The sequence below is a fragment of the Poecilia reticulata genome, chromosome 4, assembly GCF_904066995.2.
Source record: "Poecilia reticulata chromosome 4, P_reticulata-male-v2, whole genome shotgun sequence".
Classification (NCBI taxonomy): domain Eukaryota; kingdom Metazoa; phylum Chordata; class Actinopteri; order Cyprinodontiformes; family Poeciliidae; genus Poecilia; species Poecilia reticulata.
Genome location: NC_088833.1, coordinates 6,931,587 through 6,957,087, shown reverse-complemented (window position 1 = coordinate 6,957,087; position 25,501 = coordinate 6,931,587). Strand labels below are relative to the sequence as shown.

General features: G+C 38.5%; 1 protein-coding gene across 4 annotated transcripts; it reads right to left on the bottom strand.

Annotated features, from left to right (window-relative positions):
• Positions 1 to 924: 924 nt before the first annotated feature.
• swt1 (SWT1 RNA endoribonuclease homolog) lies at positions 925 to 25,298 on the bottom strand. Of its 4 annotated transcripts, none has more exons than XM_081606114.1 (17): positions 24,914 to 25,298; positions 24,749 to 24,821; positions 24,194 to 24,267; positions 21,701 to 22,718; positions 21,479 to 21,608; positions 20,975 to 21,076; positions 20,391 to 20,582; positions 19,622 to 19,715; positions 19,043 to 19,290; positions 16,876 to 17,036; positions 16,334 to 16,472; positions 13,328 to 13,446; positions 12,946 to 13,097; positions 11,792 to 11,938; positions 7,681 to 7,747; positions 7,465 to 7,532; positions 925 to 1,118 (listed from the first exon to the last, which is right to left on the bottom strand). In XM_081606114.1, exons 2-17 carry the CDS (start codon positions 24,812 to 24,814, stop codon positions 1,013 to 1,015), a joined length of 2,883 nt encoding a protein of 960 aa, XP_081462240.1. In that variant the 5' UTR covers positions 24,815 to 24,821; positions 24,914 to 25,298; the 3' UTR covers positions 925 to 1,012. The 4 variants fall into 4 exon arrangements, 3 of the variants coding, with proteins under 3 accessions (XP_081462240.1, XP_081462238.1, XP_081462239.1); XM_081606112.1 differs by having other exon boundaries at positions 13,316 to 13,446; positions 24,914 to 25,297; XR_014087232.1 differs by having other exon boundaries at positions 1,052 to 1,118; positions 11,792 to 11,892; positions 13,316 to 13,446.
• Between the last annotated feature and the right edge of the window lie 203 nt (positions 25,299 to 25,501).

The following is a 25,501-nucleotide window of genomic DNA, read 5'->3' as shown; positions in this document are numbered from 1 at the left end:
TAATTGGGTAAAACATCCTAGACAGGTCGCCAGGGGTGGAAGATATGCAGCGCCTTGCAGAAGCATTAACAGCCCTTAAACCACAAGCTTCAGGAAGTATTATTTTTGATTTGTAAATTTAAAATGGTTAGAACTGTTCAATTCATCATCAAAAACGGCAAAGCAGCCAAGAGGCCCATGGTGATTCTGGAGGAGCTGCAGAAATCCAAAGCTCAGGTGGGAAAATGTGTCAACAGGACGACTACTGGCCATACATGCCAAGAATATGAACTTTATGGAAGACCGACGGCAGGAAAGCAATAAGGCTCCCGTCATAAAGAAGGCGCTTTGATCAGCTGAACCTGAAACATTAAAAAAATACTAATATGTTAAAGGTCCAACATTCAGTAGATTATTTAAAGCTTTTTCTATTGCTTTGGAAGAAACAAAGCAACAACTGCATAGAATGAGTTTTGTGTCATTGTAGTTTCATTTTAAATAAGGCCCAACAATAAATACAATAAAAAAAAAATTGGATTTGTTTTACTAGTGACAGCACTAGTAAAACAAAAACGAAAGCTTCACAGTGTGGCTTCATCACACATTCATTTGGTTCAAGAATACCAGTAAATTATAAACCTGAGAGGTAAAATTTGACATTTTCCCTAAAACATAAAAGAAATATTGTGATTACATACTAGAAAAATTCACACAAATACAAACATAACATGCAGATGTTCTTTCATTCTCAAATTTGAATGACAGAACACTTGCATTATGAACTGACCACAAACTGGAGAACAACTTCCCATTTTACAGAATAAAAAAACCCAAAATAAACTTCAACAACCATCTCTAGACACCAATTAAAGAAAACAAAACAGTTTCTGTTACAGCGAAGGTGTTTATAGATTAAAAGTGTTGAAAAATGGTAAAAAACAGAAATGCCGTCAACTAAAAGGTTTTAATCGAAGGAACAGGTCAGGTTTCTACAGGCAGCCGGTGGTTGGTGTTAATGGGACCCTGAGTTTCATCAGCACGGTGCGGTGAAGGCAAAGTTCTGCCCTGTGGTCTGAACACAACCATCCAAGGCCTTTTGTAGCTCCAATAACTGGTTTCCTCCAACTCCAAGTTTCTCCCTGGGAACAGACGAGACGTTAGGCTGACAGGAAACAAAGAAATGGACGAAGTCTGGAGCAACAGAGGAAGAAAGCTCTGATCCGACGTTTACATGTAGTTTTCTGAAAAACCCCACACGAACTGGGTCTTACAGAGATTTACTATTTGCTTTCATTTTGTTTTTGTTGTTTTTGTTTACAATCTAGTCCTTATTATAACCTGACCACTGCATTTTTTCCCCTCAGCAAAAACAAAAAAACAAAACAAAAAAACATCTCAAGATGTTCCAGCTAGCCCTCCGTTTTGATTCCTCATGCCAAGGCTTGAATGTTTCGCTCGCAATTAGATTTTATTTACCCACATGTTGCTTTATGGCAACAGCTTCCAAAAGCGAGTTGGAGCGCATGAAATTAACTGCAGATATTTTCCATCACATGGTTGGAAAATATCGGAGGGGTAAACCGCATTATGTCCATGAAGCAGCTTCTTAAAAGAAATCAGCTCTAATCTGTCAATCCTGAGGTTTTTCTCTAATTTGAATGTAAGAACATTTACATGAAATTGGACAACCTTGTTTGATTCTAACTAAATTGGTTGAATAGATACGTGAACAGAAACGGGGGCTATTCCTTTCTTTTCAAAGTTATGGATGAACAGATTTTCTAACATAGATGACCAGATGATCAAACGGAGAGTGGTATAGTTCATATGTTTATTTACATAGATGGTTATTCCTCCAGACTCTGGGAAGTCAATTTCCAAATTAAATGCAAAATACTTACTTTTATCAAATTTTTTTTTCTCTCGCTGTGATTCGCTGTTACTTTTTCACTTTTTAAGCCACAATTTCTCCTTCCACTTAATTTTCCCTTAATGAGATTGGATACAGCACACTTTTTTTTTTTTATCAAAATGTTCAGCAATGACCTTTATTTGGCTTACCCATCTTTTAGGGTTGTCTGGAAAACAACTGAGTAATCACCAGTCCCCTGCTGATTGTTCTGTTTCAAAAGGCCACACTCATCAAATCACCAGAAGTAAATGTCTCACCTGCTCCTTTTGTAACATGACTAGTTTCACCTTTTTAAATTAAATAAGTTCATTAATTAACTTTCCGGTAATATTCTGACTTACTGAGTTTGATTAACCACAGCAGTAGTAATTAGTCACACATCTCTGATTCAAGGCAGTGAAAGAACAGCTACATGATCTGCAGCTTCCAGTGGCAGCTTTTTATCCACATTTCCACCAAACTGAACTCCGTTTTTTTTTGTTTTTTTTCCCTAAAACACCACCACAGGCGGCTTCAAATTCCCAGGAAAGAACACAGAACATTACAGTCGTGACAACGGCTGCTTAGCAGCGAGACACTGAGGGAGCTTGTTGCTTGTTTGTCTCCTCCTCTGCTTTATTTCCATCAGAACATTGCGTAACTGCAGACAGGATGGAGGGAGGGAGGGAGCGCAGGAAGAACTTTCTGGCTTTTGCCCCTCGTTGTTTTCACCCAGCGTTCATCCGTCTGCCCACTTCCCCCTTCTCTAAGCAGGCGTATAGCTGCTTGTTTGCTCAACCTGTGATGTCAGGTTTACTCCTGTCACGTTTCGGCAGCACTCAGGATGTGCTGGTCTGCACCTGCTCAACTGGTTTACCTGTTCAGTTCCTGTCACTGCATGCACATCGATACCTTCCGATTCAGAATTTTAAATTCCTAGACATGTTTCAACGACAGAAAGATGACTTTGCACCAAGGTCTCTGAACCAGATGAATAAAGGGTGGGTACTTTGCTTTTTTAGGGAGTTAGACACCAGAGAACAGCTGCTCTGTTGGTCAGAAATACACATAATTAATGTTGACAGGACACAACCATCAAATCTGAGCATGTGATTCTTTCCCACCCTACATGATGCTGGAAAAAAAAACAACTTGTAGAGATTAACTACTTCTTTTCTTTCATGCAAACGACTTCACCGATGCCTGGTGTCGCTTATTTAAATTAAATAATAAACAAACTACATCATTTGCATGTAAAACTGTGGAAAGCAGTGAAATAATTACCTCTGAATGCAGGATTGCATTAGAAGAGGACAGCACAAAAAGACCAAGCTGTCTGTTCAAATGAAGCCATTTCTCTTTGCTGCATTATTAAATACACTGAACACAAAATTAAGCAATGTGCAGCCTTAGGCTTCCTCCTGCCGAACAACGCTCAGCTCCCTGTGGGTTTGCTAAACCGAGCGGAGCAGAGGAGCGCTTTCATGGTCATTCTTTCAGAAACAGTTAAACTCTTCCGTTAAATATCAGCTGAAGACGATGCCAGCGGAGGAGAGGACTGCATATGACAAACATGACTTACATAAAAAGCTGAGCGAGTGCTTTCCAAAAGTATTCATGCGCCATGAGCTTTTTGAATCATGTTGACCCGGCAGCCACTAATATTGGGAAGTTTTTGTAATAAAGTCAAACAAATTAGTGGATAACGATGCAATGGAAGGAAACTTATACACGAGTTGTATGTTTTATTTATTTTTTATTTTTTCACATCTACTGGGGAGTTTTCTTTTGCCAATTATTACAGTTCAAGTTACGTCAGACTGGATTGGACTTTGATTAGGCCATTTTAATGCATAAATATTCTTTGATATAAATTGTTGTCCTAATGTTGTCCTAGTTGCAGACTGATCATGGCTGTCCTTGCTGAAGATGAACCTCCATCTTTTGCAGGATCTTGGGTTTTTACCAGCATTTAGCTTCATCTTCCAATCAACGCTCAAATTCCCCTAAGAAAGCATTACCACAGCAAGATGCTGCCACCACCAAGCACACAGTGACTGCATTTAATTATAGTTTCAAATTTATTGTTATTTATTCTTATAGTCACTGAACAAACAGTGGAGAAAAAAGTAAAACTATCAATCATGACGACACAGGCAGCTTTGGGGGTTTTAAACAATTAGAATTGATCGTGACCACGATAAATCTAAATTCTTATTATAATAAGAAAATCATCACGATAAACGATACGATGGATTTCATTTAGGGATACCAGAGTAAAGGAGGCAAAATACAATGCTACACTTTTTTTTGTAAAAATCCTGCCATTTTGTAATTATGCACTACTTTGTGCTGTTGAATTACATAAAATCCCAATAGTATAAACAGACGTTTGTGTGCAACGTGACAAAATGTGAAAAAAACAAAAAGCTTTGGCGGCTATGAATACCGTTAACAAGGCACTTTTATTCCTGCAGGGAATGACGAGCAGCTCAAACACATTCGAACAGGCATTCACACCACAAGGAACTTGAGAGATGAGTGCAGCTTGGAAAATGAGTCACTGGGTTTATCACAAGTGTTACTCAACAGCTAAGCTGTGCTGCATTAAAAGCCATTAGCCTTCCGCACTGATGAAGCATCCACATGTGAAGAAATCAACAGATAAGCAAAAGTGTCTGGAAAACAGACACTTTCAAAAGAGGAAAATCCTTTCCACACAACGTTAGCAGGGAAAAACAATCACTGGAGACTTTGTAATGCAGGGTAGGTCGTGTATATTTTTAAACATTTCCTGCATGATAGTGATCTTTTAGTAGAGGGTATGAGACATCAGAAAGACGAGCAGATGCAGATTGCTTTTTTTTCTCACCACTAAGAAAAAACACGGTTAAAGGAACGTGTTCATTTTGTAGACATTCAGCAAAAACACAAATCAAAACAAGTATTTCCGGACACACAAAATGTTTCCAAATACTTTCAGATTCTGCTTCTTAACAGAGACAAAATAGACTTTATTCTGTATGAGTAACAACTCCTGCTAATTAATGTCTTCTCCAAAAAGTTAAAACAAAGATTTCACTCGATTATGTTCGTCTATCAATGAATAATAATGAATTTTCAACATGACGCGGTTGAATCTTATCAGCTGATGCCCACTTGAACCTCCTGTTCAGTGGCTGGAAAGCCTCAATTGGGCATTATATAACTCCTGACATCATACTCTGAGCACGCAGATCAAATATTTAACGGCGGCGGTAATGTACGCACTAAGTAAAGGCCCGGATCGCTTCACAGGGAATGTTGCGGATAAAAAATTTACCATCACAACACAGCCAGCTTAACGGCGTCCGTCAGCGGTGACCTGCTGCAACAGGAGCGGGGATAACGTGACTGAGAAGTGCTGAAAAGCTGCCTGTCGAGGTGACACAGCAGGTTGGGTTTCCTCATCATCAAGAGCAAACACAACCAGTCGCTACAGGAAGCGCTTCATGACTAATGATGTATCGGCATTGATGACATAACAGTCAATCTTTGCACCAGACCTATGTGATGTAATGGTAATGAAAATTGAAAACCTGTTGACATATAACAGATTTCTGTAGCCTAATTTGCTCAATATAAAAAGCAGAATACGTACAGATGGGATATTATTCCAAAGCTCTAATGCTATCTGACCATCCCATTTGCTGGACAAATAGGGGATTATTCTGCTTCACCATAACAAAGTAAATGTCATGTACAGTCAGTGTTTTACATGCTGTGGTTACAAAACCATCAGCACATGTTTCTGGCTGCCAGGTGGTTGCAATAGTAGGTGACGCGTAATAACAAATAATCAGTTTAGGAGTGAGACCTGTGGCTTGTTTCTATGGCAGCAGCTCGGTTTTACCTGCAGGCATAAACATTGCAATTCAGCGACAGTCAGGTGAATCCGTTTGTCTAGGAGGGTAACAGCTTTCTGCTTTACTGAGGATGTGCATATTTGTTATCTCTGCACTTACTGGTATTATTTATTCCTTGTAAGGTTCATTTGCTTGTCCTAACAGAAAGTTAAGGAGTTACATGCCATGATCTTATAGTTAGTTATTCCTATAACACATTTACCACTAAACACGTAATATTTAACAGATCATGTGAACGATGAACACCGTGAGCAAATGTAGCCATTTCATGACCAAACCTTTCAGACTTTCCACTTAAATCTGTTTAGATTTGAGTTTTTCATCTGAAGGTTTGTCAGTGCAACTTACAAGTGAGAGGTCATTTCACCAAGCATGTTTTCTCTGTTGCATCAGCTTCTAAATATGCAGTGCCTCGAAAGAAGTGTAAACCTTTCACAGTATTTGGACAGAAGAAAATGGAGGAATCATAAAGGCAAAATAGGCTTCTGAGAAAAACATTTCACAACTTTCTGTGCACTGGAAAAGGAGAGGCCTGACATTCCTTATTGATTACAGTGTAGTTTTGTGTCTTTATAGCCATTTTTGTCTGTTTAATTTATGTTCTTAATGTTGTAAAGTGTCCTTGGGTGTCTTGAAAGGCACTGACAAATAAAATGCAGTCAGTGCAGGTTGTGCATTTTAAAATGCACCACAGATAAAGCTGTAAAAAGCCTTAAAATAAAATCTCCAGGATTTCCAAATCCTTTCTTTTCCATCTCTACTGTAATTTCTAATACATGGATTTGGCACATCAGTTTTACAAATATGGATTTTTTTTTTTTGCTGTATGCCATTTGGTCGAACATACATTTTTAGCATAGATCCAATGTTTTATAGATGACACTGCAAGAGATTCCCAAATTGTTTAAAGGTGTATCAATTATAGTGTATATGATCTTCAAACTTAAGTAATAAAGATTTGTCTAAAATCTCATCTCTCATTATTTTGACATTCAACAAATATGAATACTTTTAGTAATACTGGCTGATTTAGACCTGTACAATTTTATAAGGATTTTATGTCAAACAGCAAGAAAAAAATGATGATGTGTCTTTTGATACAGTGTATGTAAATATCTGGTTTCAGCTGTAGATCCATGACCAAACTTTGTTAAACTGTGATTATTTTTATTAAAGCCACCAGGTTTCTAAGCAGGTATTACATCTGCTTATTTCTGCTCTTTGCAAAAGAAGAGCAGAAAAAAACCCCCCGTCTTTATACAGAACCAACACAGTGGTGCTGTGAGAGGAATAGGTAAGCCCTTGTGATAATGACAAGTATAGAGTTGCTGCAAACACCAGCCTATTGTCATGGAAATGAAAAGCCCCAAGGCATCCCTTCAGAGAAAAGTGTTAATAATAAATGTCCCAATTGTCCAGAAATGTTGGCATGGACACGGTCTTTCTGAGACCTGCTGGGGATGTCAACAAGGAGGGTTATTATAGCAAAGGAGGAAGCACATAGCTGCCCGGGCAAGCAGCAACAAAGGCCGCAAGATTTCAGAGAACTGGTTTGATTGAGTATTCAGTTTGGAAGAAACAGAAAAAAAGAAAAAAAAACTTCAGAGAAAAAAAGGTCCTGAAAAATCAACAATTCATCAGTAATGTGTATTTTTTCCATCATTATGTCTGTGTTTGTAGCCTACCTACCTGTAGTCTGGTTGGGAGAAACAATCCAGAAGGTCTTTAGCTGTTAATCTGGTTTCTTCTCCGACAAGCTGAAACAGAACAGACAAACTAATCTAAATAAATGAACATGATGAGCCCAACATGGCATGAGACCACAGGGAGCAAAAAAGGTTGTGTGAATTGATTTAAAGCATTCAGAGGCCAGTTTTATATCCACAACTCTGATGCTGTACAAACCTTATTGGAGTAAATAATACTGAGCAGTGTCTGGACTTCCTCTAAACCCGGAGTCGAAGACAAAACCCTAAGAGACAAAAGAGATTTCAGAGGCGGCCTCACCTTTAGACAATGCTCTAAAAGCTTCTCTAAGTATGTTAAATCATTGAATCTTAGTGCTAAATAAGGGAGGCAACAGTAACCGTTCTTAAAGAAATCTGATTAAACCAGGGAAGTATGAGAAAAATAAAATGGTAATTTGTGCACACTAGTTCTAAAAGATCTACAAATAGCTTGTAGAAGGAGGAAAAAGGAGCGCGAGGGAGACATGCCCAAACACGTGAAAACTAGACTGGCCGTCTCCTAGGCAATGCTGTCCCCGTACACATGAACATGTGCACAATGATATGCAAGAAGGAAAAGAAAAACAGAAAGTACACACAGCAAACCAAGATTTTAAAAGGAAGCATGGCAATAAAAAGGTTCATTTACATTCAGTTCGAAAAAGTGGGGAGGATTTAATAGTAGGTGTGTAGAGGTAACAGCTACTCAGAATTGGGCGTGTAGAGGAGCAAAGTTGCCATCACTTTTTACAAATTAAACCTAAACAAAATGCCCATTTACATTAGAAACCCTGCAGAAATACTAATGCAAAACTGAGCAATGTTGCTATGAGTAACTGAGTTTTAGTTTTTCCATATAGGCTCAGAGGTGCAGAAAAAAAAAGCTGCCCGTGGTACAAATGTTGTTGCTGCCAGGAATTCCCAGAAGCTGCCAGAATTCTCCTCCCCTTCCCTAGTGAAGCATGATTTCCAAAACGACGGAAATGAGTGGCAGCAGGAGCGTTTCACCAGACTGAGGTCGAAATCTCACAGAGATCCAACAAAACAAGCAAAGATTTTACTGGCTAAAAGCTGCATGTGCAACTAAATGTGCAACATTTGTGATGTTCTGAAGGTGACATAATCCTCATCACAAAAGGCCTTTGTTAAGCAAGTCCTATCACATGTCGAGTCCCAAAAGGAAATCTCACCATCACAGGACGTTTGTAATAAAGCACCACAACACAAACTACATGTGCTTTTAAATGAACCAACAGACAGAAGTAAATATTTGCAGATAAGAAAACATTGAGATGAATATATTTTTAGCATTACATAATAGAAATCAGACAATGTGATTCATCCATGCCAAGCAGTTAAAGCAAACCATATTTTCTAGATAAGGAGAGTAAAAAGTAATGCTTTGATACACCAGAGGGGTAACAACTTACCTCACTGTTTCCTTCTGACACATGTTTGCTTGATTCTCAGTTACCTTCACTGCTCTGTCTGGGCTTTCTCCCATTGAGCTTGATTTCTCCGATTGAATTTCAACAGGGCCAATCAGTGAACAGAAGGACGAGTAGTGATTTTCTGCATTGGTCAATAATTGTAATCTGTCCATGTTTGTGGTTTAGCAATGGCATCACAGGAAGTGGACAAGTAAAGCCATGCTTCCAAATACTGAGCAATTAAAATCGGAGCAAGAGGAATGTTTAAGACATTTTATTTCTGACAAACACAATATTCTGCTCTGTACTTGTCTCTTCACAGTGTGTGATGGTTGTTTAAAGCGCACACAGTTTACAGTAAGTTAAGAGCGTAGCTTCCTTCGCAATCTAGCTGGTGTGTTAATACATAATGGCCAAGTGTTAGCGATTGGATGAAGTTGGATCCAATCGTTTCAAACTTAACAGTCAACACCTCCAGCAAGAAATTGTTTTTCAATAGCAGAGGGTCCAGAGTAGATCTCATTTGGGGCGCCAGCTCTGCCTGTTTGCTTGCAAGATCTTCAGATTTGTGTTTGAGTGTGAGACGCAAAAGGAGAAGTGGGTTTTAGACAGGCATGACTTCAAAAAAGGAAGACTTACATAAGCAGCTAAAAAGTTTATAAAGGAAAGGAAAAGCTGCCCTACATTTTTCTGAGCTGACAAAAAGAGTAGGGTAAATTATTAATATTATGGGATTAACAAAGCTTCTGGCTCACGGCTTTATTCAAGCAGAAAGAATGGACCAAGATGCGCCATGACTAGATACTAAAAGTTGAGCTGTCTAAAAGATTTCAGCTTCCACTGGTTTTATTATTTACACGTGCTTCACATACCACGGAATGTTAAAATGTCCACAGGGCGACAAAACAAGGGGTTGTTGCTGTTATTCAAGATGTTCTTAAATTTTCCACAGAAGTTATGCAAGTCAGCTCCAAGTGTATCTCTGGGTGATTAACAGGCTTCTGCAGTACTTGGTGGTCATGCAATCATTTGAATTAGCTGTTCTGGAATGGAGGCACATCTAAAACATGCAGAGCAGGGGGCATGAGGACCGGAGTTGAGAAACACTGGTCTAACAAGTTTTCTTACATTGTTGTCTATATTTAGTTCTATCAATCTTTCCATCAACTGTAACAACATTCCTGTCTCAGCTGAAGAGAAACACAGCTTGATGCCATTGCCACCATTTTTTCCAAACAAAATGGTGGCATGTTGATCAACCTCAACATGCTGCAAACATGTTAATCACTTTAACATGTTTTGCTATGTAGTTTTTCACTATTCATAACATTTTGCATGTAGCCCAGAAGGTGAAGTTGGTTTCTTCTCAGCAAAACATTTTCTTCAGCATGCATGGCTTGTTTCAAACAACAAATAGGAAATTTTATGTCTTTCTTTCCACGATAAGTTCTACTCTTGTCATTCAGATCAAATTTGTGGAGTACATGACAATGATTGTTAAATAATGAAGGTTTAGGTGGATTGCCATGTGTTGGTAGGTTTGCTAATAAACAACTGTGTTGGTAGGTAGACCAACACCTTATAGCTTGTGGCTTTTATAAGGGTCATTACAAAACACCAGATAGTTTATGTTTAAATAAAAAAGTACCGTACAGAAAAAAAAATTAATGAACCAAACCCACAAAGTGACCAATTAGCATTCAGAGGGTGGCGCATGCTGACCAACTGAACCAAATTGTCACCAAATTTGACCACTTCAAATATCAAAAGGGACAAACACCTTACTAATCTAAAAGTAGTTTATTCAAAGAGAATGCTAAAGTGTTAGTCTACCAATAAAGGTGTTTCTTAGCGCTTCAAGTGTTGCTGGAGTCTTCACCTAAGCTGATCTTTGACCCTTACGAAATGGTGAGGTTGTCCCAGAAAGGTTTTGCATTCCTAGGTTTGCAGTTGTGCCATACTCTTCTCATTTTCAGACGATGGACTGAACAGTTGAGAGATGTAACCTTATCAGATTCTGGAGCAAAACTGATGACAGGAGGTTATTTAGGGGTATCGGAGGAAATGGGGGCTGATTGCCACAGTGATTTTTACATGAAAAATGAACCATTTCAAAATAATCTATCCTTATCCCTTCCCTTGTGGACTACTTTGTTTTGATCTATCAAACATAATCCCAATAAAACACATTAAAGTTTGTTCGACAAAATACAAAAAGGTTCAGATCCATCTGCAAAGCAACAAATCTCCTCAAACATTTTTGACAATAAGTGCGAGATGATGTATTTCAACATTACATTTTGGTTCAGTGTGATTATTGTCCAAGCAGAAACAGTGAAAAGGTTTTTCAGTTTCTAATTTCTTTATCAGCAGCACCAACGTGCATCAATGGTCACTGCTGCGTCATGGGAACAGAGTTCAGGAAAAGTGACAAGGTCAAGAGGATTACACTTCTTGACCAACACTACATGCCAACCAAGTCTTACAGGTCCCACACGCATATAAGTAGGACACAGGAAGGAGAAATCTGGCTTACACAGGGAGAAGGCAGTTTAAAAGGGGTTCTTAGAAGGACTGGCAGCACAGACAGAAGGGTCTGCGAGAAAGTGAAAACGCTAAAGCTTGTTCTGAAAGAGGGCTTAGTAAAAGTAGACTTGTGGGGATGATGGGAAAATGACAGACAGATGAGCGTTAACGAGAAACATTCAAATGTAGCACGTTTTAAGATATTTATCTCTTAAAAGAAGCAATGGCTTCATTTCAAGTGAACTAATTAAACAAAACAAGCTGAAGGTAGAAAGTGAGATGTCCGAAGGTTACATTCAGTGAGACATCTGCAGTATGAGCCGGCTTACATACCTGCCAAACGCCTGCAGCAGCTGTGAAACCATCGAGGACAGTCTGTGCAAACAGGCCAAAGCGTCCTGTGGCGGCGGAGGACGTCCCATCGGTGTAGCAGCCTGCATGGTGAGAGGGTCAAAGCTGAGCGCTTTGAACACTTCCAAACTGAAACGTGACAGAAACAAATGACCTTTTAGGTCAATGGAATGGAAAAAAAACAAAGCACATCAAAATAAACCAGGATGTTGTTCTGTGACTGAAAACTGCGTAGGTGTTGGGATTATGCCTCAATCATGACTTTAGGTCTTAAAACCTAAGGAAATGTAATCACTTCAAGATGTTGTGTTCAATTTAACTGAACAAACCATAGCAGACAGTTACTTATCTCTTTAACAATTACATGTGGATTTGACATACAAATGAAGTTCACATGCGTTCATCATGGACATGAATCTCATCATTTTTGTTTTTTCCATTATGAATTTCAACAATTCACCTACAAATGGTCACACAGACTATAAAATCATGTGCATAGTTTATCCTGTTTTTCTGTGTTGCTTTATGGTGGACAGACAACAATCCCAATAACAATAGGAGACAAAACTACATCAATAAACGATAATACCCAGTAGATGGATGTCCACAAGATTCTGGCTATTTTTTGATTAGATATTTGAGGACTCTTCTTGAAATAAATGGCAGAGCTCATTTTAAGTTGTTTGTTTCTGGCATGATTGCTGCCTTTTATTATTGTCCATAAATTTTCCATGTGGCTGTGGCTCTTCCATCAGCTTAATGTTAACCTGATTGCATTTAGGATGATTGTGCAACACCCAACGATTTCTAAGCTTCAACCACATAGTGGTTGAATTGAGGTGAGGTTGAGTTATTTGGAGATAGTCCTTCATCTTCACTGCACCACCCATGTTGTGCAATGCATTAGTACCATTGCAGCTAAGCAGAACCTCAAAATGATCCCATGCTTGACAGCTGGTGCAGGGTTCAAGGTGTTCAGAATCCTATCTTGACTTCTCAAAATGTTCTTAATCAGAAATTTTTAGGCTGAAATTTTAATTCCAAAGAAACCTTCAGGATGAACAACTGAAAGCCCCGAATCATTTACATTTGCAGTAATGATGAGTGTGTGTAAGCTGTTCAGTCTTTTAGCTCACCTAGTTTGGTACACCTGAGACCAGATATTCTCGAACACAGCCCACACTTCCTGTGGAGGGACGTGAGGCGATCCCGGCTGCTTATCTACAGACTCGTCATCATTCATGACAACATCACCAGCAGACAGTTCCAGCTCCCCAGATGTGTCGTGCTACAGTGAGAGAAAGGTTTACAGTTAGCCTCAAGATATTATGTATTGAGTTAGAAGTTGAGGTTTAGCATAACGGCACTCAATTTTGCCTTTTATGAAGCTTTAAAGAGACTAAATTAGGTATTCTATGATTCCATATATGGCAATCATAATCAATTGGCATTTCCAATTGATTAAATGTTCAGCTACATTTAGATTTCAATTTTGTTTAAGCTTACCTGTGATTGTACCTTATTCATAATGTCTTCGATCACAGTGATGGCACCAGGGACACGTTCTGAACTTTTCCTAAATGCTTTCACTAACTCCTTAGTTTTTTGTAATAACCATAAAGTTGATATGGTTTCACCTGAGGGTACACATAAAAGCAAATGGTGCTGGTTATAAAATCACTAACTGTTAAACAAATGCAAAAAATGACTACATATTATTATTTTTGTAATTAAACAACTAGATACTAGAATCTGTGTGGTTCTTTAGTTCACAAAAGATTATTTATAGATACTTTATGTATCTCGTAGAGAATATTTACATCACTGAATTATAATTTAAATAGAAATTGTGCACTTCCCATTTACCACAGCCTTATTTAAATAATGTTTTAGACTCAGCTAGTTGTTATAAATGAAAAAAAAAAAATTATAACATTAAAAAAAATGCTGTAAAAAGCAAATATGATAAATTAAAGTAGAGATGAGGAGGTAATTAATAACTGTACAATTAATAACAAGTGGTTAGTTAGAGAAATCGTGATATATTTTAAGAAAAACATTGGCCAAAAACTAGAATTGTTTTTCATGGAATCCATATTTAGATCGCAGTTACTCAAAATTACACATGCCTACCACTACAATAAGTTGCGCATAATGAAATATCATATGAAGTAAAGTATCTTGATAAATGTACACTGATGTGCCCAAAAAGTGAAGCATGCATTTATAATTCAGTCCTTTTTACCGATACCCCTAAATATGGCGCAAAAACTGTCTTCAGAAGTCACCATATTAATAAATAGAGTTCAATGTACAAAATAATCTCAGTATAAATATGAGAAAACATTACTGAATACTTGGTTTCATAAAGATTAAGGAACAATACAGTCAGGTGATGGATAAAGCATGTTTTTCCTATAAAGTAAAACCCAACTTTTCATTTCTCCTGACAGGAACCTTTCCTCTGAATTCCAGCTACATTCTGTTACTAACACACTCTGTTGCCTGCAGTACTTTTCCACCACCACATTTGTTCTCACCCTAACACACAGTTTATCCCTACATCCTCCTCTTTCTCCGCCTCCTCATCCTCACCCTCCTCCTTGCTCTACTCTCAAATTCCTGGCTCAGGGCCAGGCTGTGCGGTACTGAGAAGCCATGAGTGTGAGCCAGGGACAACTCTGAGCAAGGTCAAATTTTATATATTTTCCACTCAGATTCTTGAGTAAGATGTATTTTTTGTGCCATGGCTGTAGCAGTTACCTTCCACCCCGATATGGGTTGACATAAAGGCTGAATGACAGATTGACTCATAAAAACACTGTAGGCGTGCAGCGTTAAAAATGCATCCTCAGTGACATCTTGGACAGAATCGCTGCAGTCGGCTACTCAGCATCTTTCTGACACACACTGGTGTCTCCTGCTTTAGCAGATGACCTAATTCTGGATGTAGTTTTGTGGAACAGTCCAGGACAGACATCAGCATCCCGCTCCACACTGTAACATTTTAATCTGGGGGATCACTTTGTATTTTTAGCCCAGAGTCACACAATTTCTTTTTCCATTTTACAATTACAGATTGTTACAGAATTAAGTTAATTAAACATATACTTTTTTTAATAACAGTTCTTAGCTTCTCCTTAGCTTCAGGAGTTTGCGAAGTATGTGCCTAAAGAGATAATGAAACAAACCGGGTCCATTTAGCAGATTACAGTAAGATTGTCTGTTTATTTCCCCTCTGTTGTTTACATTCTGTGGAAGATTCGAATAGTCTCCTAGGAAACTGGCAAATTTGGAGACTGTGATATCGTCAGACCTTCTGATTTCCCAGAAACAGTGGCTGTTATAAATTAAACAATGCAGCAGTTTAATGGACTAAAAAGATCAACAGCATGGACTGAGCAGAAACATGGCATAGCAAGAAACATGACAGATGAACTTTTTACAGTTCGTGTAGATGTATTTTAAGGCCACACCTGCTTTCTTGTTTGATACGATGGGAAAGTCAAAAGAAATCGGCCAAGATATCAGGAAGAGAATTGTGGATCTGCACAAGTCCAGCTTATCCTTGGGAACAATTTCCAGATGCTTGAAGGTGCTGAAGGTGCTGAGTACATCTGTTCAAACAATTATTCTCAAGATATGATGGGAATGTCCAGCCATCGAGCTGTTCAGAAAGGAGATGGGTTCTGTGTCCCAGAGTTGAACACACTTTGATCCAAAATGTGCAAATTGACCCCAGAACAAAAGCAAAAGACCTGGTGAAGATGCTGCTGAAGCTGTTAAGACAGTGAATTGTGTGCTACACCAACATGGGCTGAAAGGACGCTCAGCACAGAGGAAGCCACTACTCCAAAAAATATATAAAAAGCCAGATTTGCAGTTTGCAGATGCACACTGGGACAAATGTGTTCATTTTTGGGAACACATCTTTTGGACTGATAAAACTAAAGTGGAACTGTTTGGCCATAGTGACCATATTCACATTTTGAGGAAAAACGGGCATGCTTGTACCATCCTAACTGTGAAGAACGAGGGTGGCAGCATCATGTTGTGGCAGCATGTGTTTTGCCGCAGGAGGAACCGGTACACTTCATGAAATAGGCAGGATGTCAAAGCATTGTCCATTTGAGCGTCTCAAATGGACAATGAACCAAAGCATACCCAAAAACCAAGTAAATCTTTTGGCATGGCCATTACAAAGCCCTGATCTCAGTCCAATAGAGAAGCTTGTGGAAGAAAACCCAAACATTTGACCAAAGTCACGCAGTTCTAAAGCTGAGGAAATTTAAACATTTAAATTTGGTTTTTTTTTATACCTTAATAAATAAATCTCTGACATATTAGCAAATAGAAATGATTTTGGTCATTTTAACTCACCTAAAACAAGACAAGTTTGGTCTGATTTGACTTCAGACAGTGAAAAAAAAAGCTGAATATCCAATGTCAGATGAGGAAAATATGGACAGAAAACAACAAATGATATAACAGTTCATCCTTTCCTGCTTCTGCATGACTTCATACCTGAGCTAAAGAAGTTTATAAGGCTTCCAACAGTTTCCAACATCTTTCGTGGGACAAGTTGTCCAAAGACAGCAATCCAGTGCTTTTTAAAACACTGAAGGACATCTTGAAGACTCCAGGGAGGTTTTATATAGACAATCTACAAAATAAAAGAAACACATTGGGACAATAACTACATTTGTAAAACAATCTAATAAGGTGAAACTGCATGGCTAACATTACTGTCAAATGGAAATCTCGTTAAATTGTGTAAATTGTTCCACTATGTTTGGCAATGCATGCTTCAAGGGTTTTTAAGTCTGTTTAGGGAGGAATCTTGTGCATAACATTTAGGTTGAATACAGTTCATTTAATTGGACAAATGTGTTTTTTTTAAGCACTTTAAGACAAAAAAGTCTCATGAAAAGGTGAAAATCATATCCAGCTACATACAAACCAATCCTTCTCAATGCAAAGCAATCATAGAGGTTGATATATTTATTGTGTAAGAGCGCCAAACACACAGAAAAAGCAATAGCAACGATTCTTTTTAGAACAAGTACCTCTTGCCAGAGTTCATCATAAGCCGCCTTCATCTCGGTTTCTAACACTTCAGACAGCACATCTCGCAGACTGTCTTCCAGTTCACACAGATATGCACTGAGGTCCCATTCTGCCTCCTTACAGTGTCTTTTTTTCACTGATGGGAACTTAACAGGTGGACCTATGCCAGCATGTGTGAACACAAAAAGAAAAGATTTATGTACTTTGCAATAAAAAAAACTTATATAGTATGTATGTACACATACATACACTATTTACAGGCTTTGAACTCAACATATCTTTATAATTTACATGAACACATTCATACAGGCTCATTAAAAACGCTCTTCTACTTTCTCCTTTGCTGTTTGTAGGAATTATGAGCGTCACTAGCGCTGTTTCTATTTGTTGCCTCAGGCTTTGTTAGCTGTAGCTGTCTTTATGGATACATTAAAGGAACAATGTACAAACCAGATTCCAAAAAAGTTGGGACACTAAAATTGTGAATAAAAACTGAATGCAATGATGTGGAGGTGCCAACATCTAATATTTTATTCACAATAGAACACAAATCACAGATCAAAAAGTTTAAACTGACAGAATGTATCATTTTAAGGGAAAAATATGTTGTTTCAAAATTTCATGATGTCAACAAATCCCCAAAAAAGTTGGGACAATGCCATTTTTACCACTGTGTGGCATCTCCTCTTCTCACAACACTCAACAGACGTCTGGGGTCAGAGGAGACCAGTTTCTCAAGTTTAGAAATAGGAATGCTCTTCCATTCATGTCTAATACAGGCCTCTAACTATTCAATCATCTTGGGCCTTCTTTGTCGCGCATTCCTCTTTATAATGCGCCAAATGTTCTGTATAGGTGAAAGATCCGGACTGCAGGCTGGACATTTCAGTACCCGGATTCTTCTCCTACATAGCCATGATGTTGTGATTGGTGCAGAATGTGGTCTGGCATTGTGTTGTTGAAAAATGCAGGGTCTTCCCTGAAAGAGACGACGTCTAGATGGGAGCATATGTTGTTCTAGAACCTGAACATAGTTCTCTGCATTAATGGAGCCTTTCCAGACATGCAAGCTGCCCAAGCCACCAGCACTCATGCAACCCCACACCATCAGTGATGCAGCTTCTGAACGGAGCGTTGATAACAACTTGGGTTATCCTTGTCCTCTCTGGTCCGGATGACATGGCGTCCCAGTGTTCCATAAAGAACTTCAAATCGTGACTCATCTGACCACAGAACAGTCGTCCATTTTGCCTCACTCCATTTTCAATGACTCCTGGCCCAGTGCAAATGGTTGTGGAGCTTAGAAATGGCTTCCTCTTTGCACTTTAGAGTTTCAGCTGGCAGCGGCAGATGGCATGGTGGATTGTATTCACTGACGATGCTTTCTGGAAGTATTCCTGAGCCCATGATGCTATTTCCTTGACAGTGGCATTCCAGTTTGAGGTGCAGTGACGTTTAAGGGCCCGGAGATCACGAGCATCTAGTAGAGTTTTACGGCCTTGACCGTTACGCACAGCGATTGTTCTCTGAATCTTTTGATGATGTTATGCACGGTTGATGATGATAACTTAAAAGTCTTTGCTATTTTACGCTGGGTAACACCATTCTTGTATTGCTGCACTATCTTTCTGCGCAACAATGGTGGAATTGGTGATCCTCTTACCATCTTGGCTTCAGAGAGACACTGACACTCTAAGAAGCTCTTTTTATACCCAATCATGTCATCAATTGACCTAATTAGTGTTAATTGGTCTTCCAGCTGTTTGTTATATGTTCAATTTCCTTTTTCCAGTTACTTATTGCTACTTGTCCCAACTTTTTTGGGATTTGTAGACACTGTCAATTTTTGAATCAACATATTTTTCCTTTAAAATGTTACATTTACTCAGATTAAACTGTTGATCTGCCATCTATGTTCTATTACTAATAAAATATTGAAATTTGCCATCTCCACATCATTGCATTCAGTTTTTATTCACAATTTGTTTAGTGTCCCAACTTTTTTGGAATCCGGTTTGTACAAGTGAAAGGAAACAGAAAAATAATAACGTGTTGGTGAACTCGCCAAGTGCACAGTTGGTATGTGCCAATATCTGCTGGTGGATAATGGAAATTGTAAAGTTACTTCCTGGAAAACACAAACACACATATTTTTTAGTGGTTCACCTTTTCGTGGGGTGGCTAGGGGAAAACCTCCGCTATCTTGAACGGGAAGTTGAGCACAAGCTGGTGAGCAGCTTGTGCTCAACGCTGGAGATGAGATGTTGTGGCTCAAACGAGACGGAACAGGAGACTGAACGTCAAGAAGGAACTGATGGCCATTCTTCGACCTCCTGACCCCTGCCTCCAAATCAACCTTGCTAAGAGCCGTCACTCCACTCAGGACAGCTTTATTGGACAGGTTTTTATCATTTCTAGAGAGGAAAGAAGAGATGTCTTAATTAGATGCCAGTTCAATTTTGCATGTAGAAACAGAAACAACAAAGAAATAAGTCACAACAACAAAAGCATAATGAAATTTTTTCCACTGCAAATGTGGGCAAAAACAAATCCAGGGCTGAACCCAGATTCACTCGCTCAGCACATCTATTCTTTGCAAAAAACTGTCGGGCTCACTGTTTCTCTCATCCCAACTGGAACTATCTGGCACAGTCACATGCGTGTGCTTTATTAGCTGAGGACAGGCTTTACACAGCGGCGGCAGCAGCAGCAGCACCATACTGTAGGGGGGGAGGGGTAACTCACGTGCATAAGATGAGGACACACTCTGGATACATATTCTGGTATTGCAGGCAGCACTGCAGCACTCTGTCATCATTATTCTTGGTATTCAGACCATCTGAGGATCAAAAAAAGGGAAATGACAAAAAGACGACAATGACTCAGAAAACGAGTCTGATCCAAGAGTCTGCTTACTTCACATTGCTATGGTGCTCATATTAAAGGGTAAAAACAATCCTCACGGTAATAAAAGACAAAGGATGGATGCATTTTTAAACAGTTACACTAAATAAAATACGTTTCAAAAGTACATGTAATTATTGTTCTTCATTGGGGATTGTACATGGAGGCAACCTGCCCTTGAATTTCACTCCTCTCAGCTACAATAATGGGGATACTTTCAATCACTTAAGTGTGAGTGCCACCTAGTGGGCAAAACATAAATAGCAGGCAGGATTTCTGAAAGTTAAATTCATGACCTTCACAAATTATGAAAATGTACAATCTATTTAATCACTTCATGTATATTTAACTCAATTATTAGCATAAGTAATAAATATATAACATAACATGATTAACATTAATTAACGCTTTTTGAAAACAGCAAAAGTTTAGTCAGATTCATGGTGCAAAAAGCAACGTTGAGATGTACTTTTACACAGTTTATGAACATATCTGGTTTTTCCAGCATTTTACTATAATGACTGAATAGGTAATTAATAAGGAAATGCGAATTTTTAAATCCGGATAAACACTTGATTATCCAGATTAGTACAGTAAAATCGGTACTCACTGCTGATCTCAGTGGCCTGCTGCATGGACTGCCCCCACAGGTGGGGGTCCCGCTTCTTCAGAGAGGTGTAAATAAACGAGATGGCCGGAGTTGCAAGGTGGGCCACTGATCCTGACAGACCTTTTCTATTTTTAAGGGAATCCAGCTCTTGTAGAACCACCCAGGGGATCAGGACAACTGGAAATCCCAATGCTAAGAGAGAACAAAGAGCAAACAGCTATGAATGTATGCATCAATAAAAGTCAACATTTCATTATTATTTATGGCTATAACAGATGTATTACAACCATAAATGCTAATTACTTTTTGTTTCAACAGCATTGATCTTGTTAAAGCTACCAGTTCTTATATGCATAATGATTGAGGCTGATTTTTATTTTTCTGTTTTAACGAGTCCAAACTAACATACAGTAAGGCAACTAGAAATGCACATACTTTTAATTTCAAAGATGGAAGGCAATGCTCTTTGACAACAATTTCATTAATAATCATTTTACATCTCAACGAAGAAATTAGAAACATAAAAGATGTGAAATGAACTATAAAAGCAGCAGGTTTAGTCATGAAAACAATATATTTAATACCTTCAAGGCCACAAGATCGGATTTTTTTCACATAATCCAAGTGACTGAGGAGAATGTTGGTGTCCAGAACCAGGATTAGGGTTTTCTGTTTGGGATCCCTGTCTGAAAAGACAAGTTAAGTCAATTGATGCTCAAGTGAAAACTGAACAAAACACTGGATAAAAACATGCAGCTCTACAGATAGGACTTGCATTGTCTCCAGTTAGGAGGCAGAGAACTACACTGTGAATGAATGGTTTTCATCAAAGTATATTAATGAAATGGCCCAGTCAAAGTCCTGACTGACACAGCATCTCTGTTGAAACTTTAAAGTTACCATCCCCAGTCACTCTTCATGCAGTCTGACTGAGTTTGACTGACCCACAACTCATCTCAGGGACACAGATATTGACATTTCTATTTATAAAATAATTAGAAAATGGATGTACAGTCCATCCGTTATGTGTTTTAACAGTTAATCTTTGAACCTTAACAACATTTTAAAAAGGAAACAATAAAACTCACATTTGGTTTCTGCGGCTCCTTCCTCAGCAGAATCTATGTCCATGCCAGTGAGTTCACCGTAGCTCTGCTTCACATTTACCTCCAGCCTCTTTTCAGACCGAGCAAGATGAAGCTCTTCAACTACCTGACCCTGAAAGAAAAATCATGTTTCAGATAGAAATTAAAAAGCACATAAATTAATACTAAGATTAATCATTGGTGCTTTTTAAAAAATTGTTTTACCTGATCACAGAATTGCTTAGATTTTGCATCTCCTGCTGGATGGATTTCAGATGAGAGACGGTCAGGCAAAGATGATCTCTTACTTCGTGCTTTACAAGGAGAATTGGAGGAACCAGCCAAAAGCCTGCAAGGTTCCACCTTTGCTGGCTCCAATTTCTTTGCTCCAGAGCCGTCTTTGTTATCCTTAAGCTTGAGGTTTTGGTTCGAAGACGCCGTATTATTATTTCCGAGTGAGCTGCGTGCAAGGGCAGGCTGACTGTGTTTTGGTATTTTGAAATTTAATTTAAAAGGCAAACATTTTAGAATGCCCATTTGTTTCAGAGTGGATGGTGGTGGCTCTGATTTGTTGCTCACGGGGGTTGAAGTGAAGCTCTTCCATTTCTTTGGGTTTGTCACTGTCATAGAGGGTTTCGGTGAAATGCAAGACTTCTGTGTGACAGTGGTAGGAGGCTTTTTGGCATCCACACTCGTACTTCTGCTATACGGATAATTTTTACTTGTGTTCTGGTCTCGAGACATGTTGCTCCATTTTTGAAAATGTTTGTAGTGGGAGGAGATGGGTTCTTGGGTCTTAATATTCCTGCTGTCATGCGGGGATCTTGAAGGTTCCCTAGCTGGTCCATTCCTCTTCTCTGATCCCTGCCTGTGATCTCTGTGTTCAGCAGCATCTAACTTGTTACTCATTTGCTCATTTTTTAGCTCGGAATAGCTGCCCTGAGAGCACTTTTTATCAGACTTGTCTTGCAATTTCTTCTCTATTGTCTGAGTAAGTAAAGCAGCACAGCTTGCCTTATTAGGCTTTGACTGGTCCCTTCTCACAGTTTTAATTTCCCTAGTTGTTCTAGATATACTGGATTGGCGTTCCCCGTGTAATTGCAAAGGTCCATTGTTTTTAAGCTGCCCTTGTTTAGGAGAGACTTTCTGCTCTTCTTTTCTTGTTGACAGTCTGTAAACAGGTTTTGCTATCTGGCGGGAGCTGTGGGAGTCAACTTGAGTTTTTTTCTGTTCCTTTTTAGAGCTGCATGTTGGACAAGAAGAAAAAAGGTATCATCAGAAGTAACTATTTAACCTGGGAACAAGTGTCTTTCAAAAGCATTCTAATCCCTAGAGCTTTTCCCCTATTTTGTCACAACCACAAACTACATGACAGAGCAACACTAAGTAGGTTCATAATTTTGAAGCAAAGATAAAAGGCTATGTGATTTTACAAAAACATAAAATCTGACAAGTGTATTCCGTAGTACTTCTAAATAAAACCTAATCATTCTGAAGACACAAACTCAGTAACGGAACCACAAGTGTGTAATATAACCTCTGTTCAAGTACAGCTCTTCCTCAACAGTCTTTCTAGTTAGTTTTCAAAAATAGAATTAGCCAACATTTCTGTGTCTGGACATGCATAGCTGGCAGAGACAAACCATACATGACTGCTTTTATAGAGCAAGATGGTTCTGAGTTGAAAGGGGGTGATGTTAATTTGTAAAATCTTTAGATAAATCATTTCATTTCAATCATTTTACTTACACAAAAGACCTCACAATTATGCAGGACTTTGTTTGTGACAAAGATCTCAAACATAAATCAGTACGAGAATCACACATAAATCACACAAATGCGAGTCAAGCAGAAAATAATTATTTCAAGTATTAGCTGTAACACAAGCTACTTTCTGCATACTAATTGGATGTATGTAGTTTTTGACACTGAGCTTCTCAATTTTGGCTTTGTATTTGCTTAATGAATGATACAAACATGGGGCTACACTAGGGTTAAGATGTAAAAAATACTGAACCAGATATCAACACAGTGAATGTGACGCAGTGCATTTGGAACAAAAATTAAGTACCCAAAGTATTCAACAGACTATTGACAGGTACGTATGTTTTTGTGCCCTTGCTCTACCATATTTATCTGTTCAAATGCACACTGCTAATGCTCATCTAGCCATAACCATTGATAATACTTACAACCGGCCCCCGTCACACATAGTCTCGGACAAAATGATACAACAGATCAACACCCCTTACTATGGGGTGCAGAAAGAAGCTTAGATAAAAGCAGAGCTTGCATTCCATTCTTTGCTTCACTTGTTTCATGTGAGCAAGCTGAAGCTCCAGCACTGGACAATGTCACTCTGGATCTGTTCCATCTTAATATTCTGATTACTTTTGGGATTAAAGCTTGGCTTAATACCTAATCAAATTCTCGTTATTTCTAAAGGTAATAGCTCTACTGGTTTTATTGGTCGGGTCTCGAAACTTTACCTTTAAGTTAACATTTAGATAAAAACAAATATTAACCTGCACATGTATTCCTGTTATTCATATTTACATGTTTATCTATTTATATATACAACTACAAAAACGTGAACTTTAAAAATGCTAAATTATTCTGATGAAGAAGATCTGAAAAATGTAGGACCACCTAACTGCTGAAAATAAGATTTGGAGTCATGATTACAAACTTTATTTGGTCTATACAAGTCTGTTGTACCTCTTTGGATCCATTTCGTCATTTTTTCTTTTGTGACTTTTCCTTTTGGAGGCATCATTTTGGCAGTTTGAACCCTGAAAACATAGGGGTTTTATGGGAAACAAATGTCATAGGAATGATTTTACTTCACATATATTATCACAGACATTAAGAGATTTGCTCTTTCCTTGTAGGTAGTGCATTTTATAAAATCAAAATCATTTTAGCACGCTGGCATCATCATACACTGTGCATCATACAATGTGCTAGAAAGCTCTGACTAAATCAGTGGTCCCCAACCCTGGTCCTCAGGGCCCACTGCCCTGCATATTTTAGGTGCTGGTGCACACCTGGGTTAAACGAACAGGCGATTAAGCAGCTTCTGCAGCAACAGCAGGAATGCAAAGGAGGTAATGCAATCATATGAATCAGCTGTGCAGGAGTCCGGACTCATCAAAAACATGCAGGACAGCGATCCCGGAGGACCAGGGTTGGGGACCACTGGACTAAATAACCTTAACATATCAAACCCTAAAAGCAGAGTCACTAAAAATAATAATAATAATAAATCCTTACCGTTTCTTCTTCGCCTGAAGATGAAGACAACCTATTCAGTTTTCTCCTTTTGGAATGTTTTGACATTTTTCTTCTAAAATTAGAAAAAAAAATGTATACAAAGGTACTGCTTACTAAATACAAACTGCTCAAAGAATTTGGCGGAATCTTTGAAAACAAACTAACCTCGGTGTATTTAAATGAAAATAAACATTCCCTTCTGGCTGTTCCAACTCAAAATTCGTCGTCAAAGTTTTCTTTCTTATTGGAAACTTGAAAAATAACCATAGTTTTATTTGGATGGGAAATGAAAAAAAGTTGTCGTTCAATTCAGAAAACTCGAAGTAAAAAAAATAAAAAAAAAATAAAATAGCACAGTTAAACTACGTCTTAAAACAGAGCTCACGAAACAGCAAATGTGCGGACAAATTGTGGTATTTACTGTACAAAATACCGGTCTATCTTTACTTGTTTAAACGACTGAGAGAAATATGTGTAACTTCTTGAAAAATCCGTCATGTTAGCCAGCTGGTAGCCAAAACATCCGGTTTGTCTTCTTCTAACACAATTCCGACAGAACTGTTCAATGTCATGCGCAGTGCTGCCCTCTAGAGGAAAAACATGTGGTTTGGCTTCGCTGCTGCAGAAAAAAGCGTCACGTCGGAGAGTCCGCCATATTGTGATAGGCAACTGGTCTTGGCAAAACAAGCAAATGTAATCGGAATCTGGGGTTTTCCATTTGACATCGACGTTGAACCAATTTTGGTGAGACAC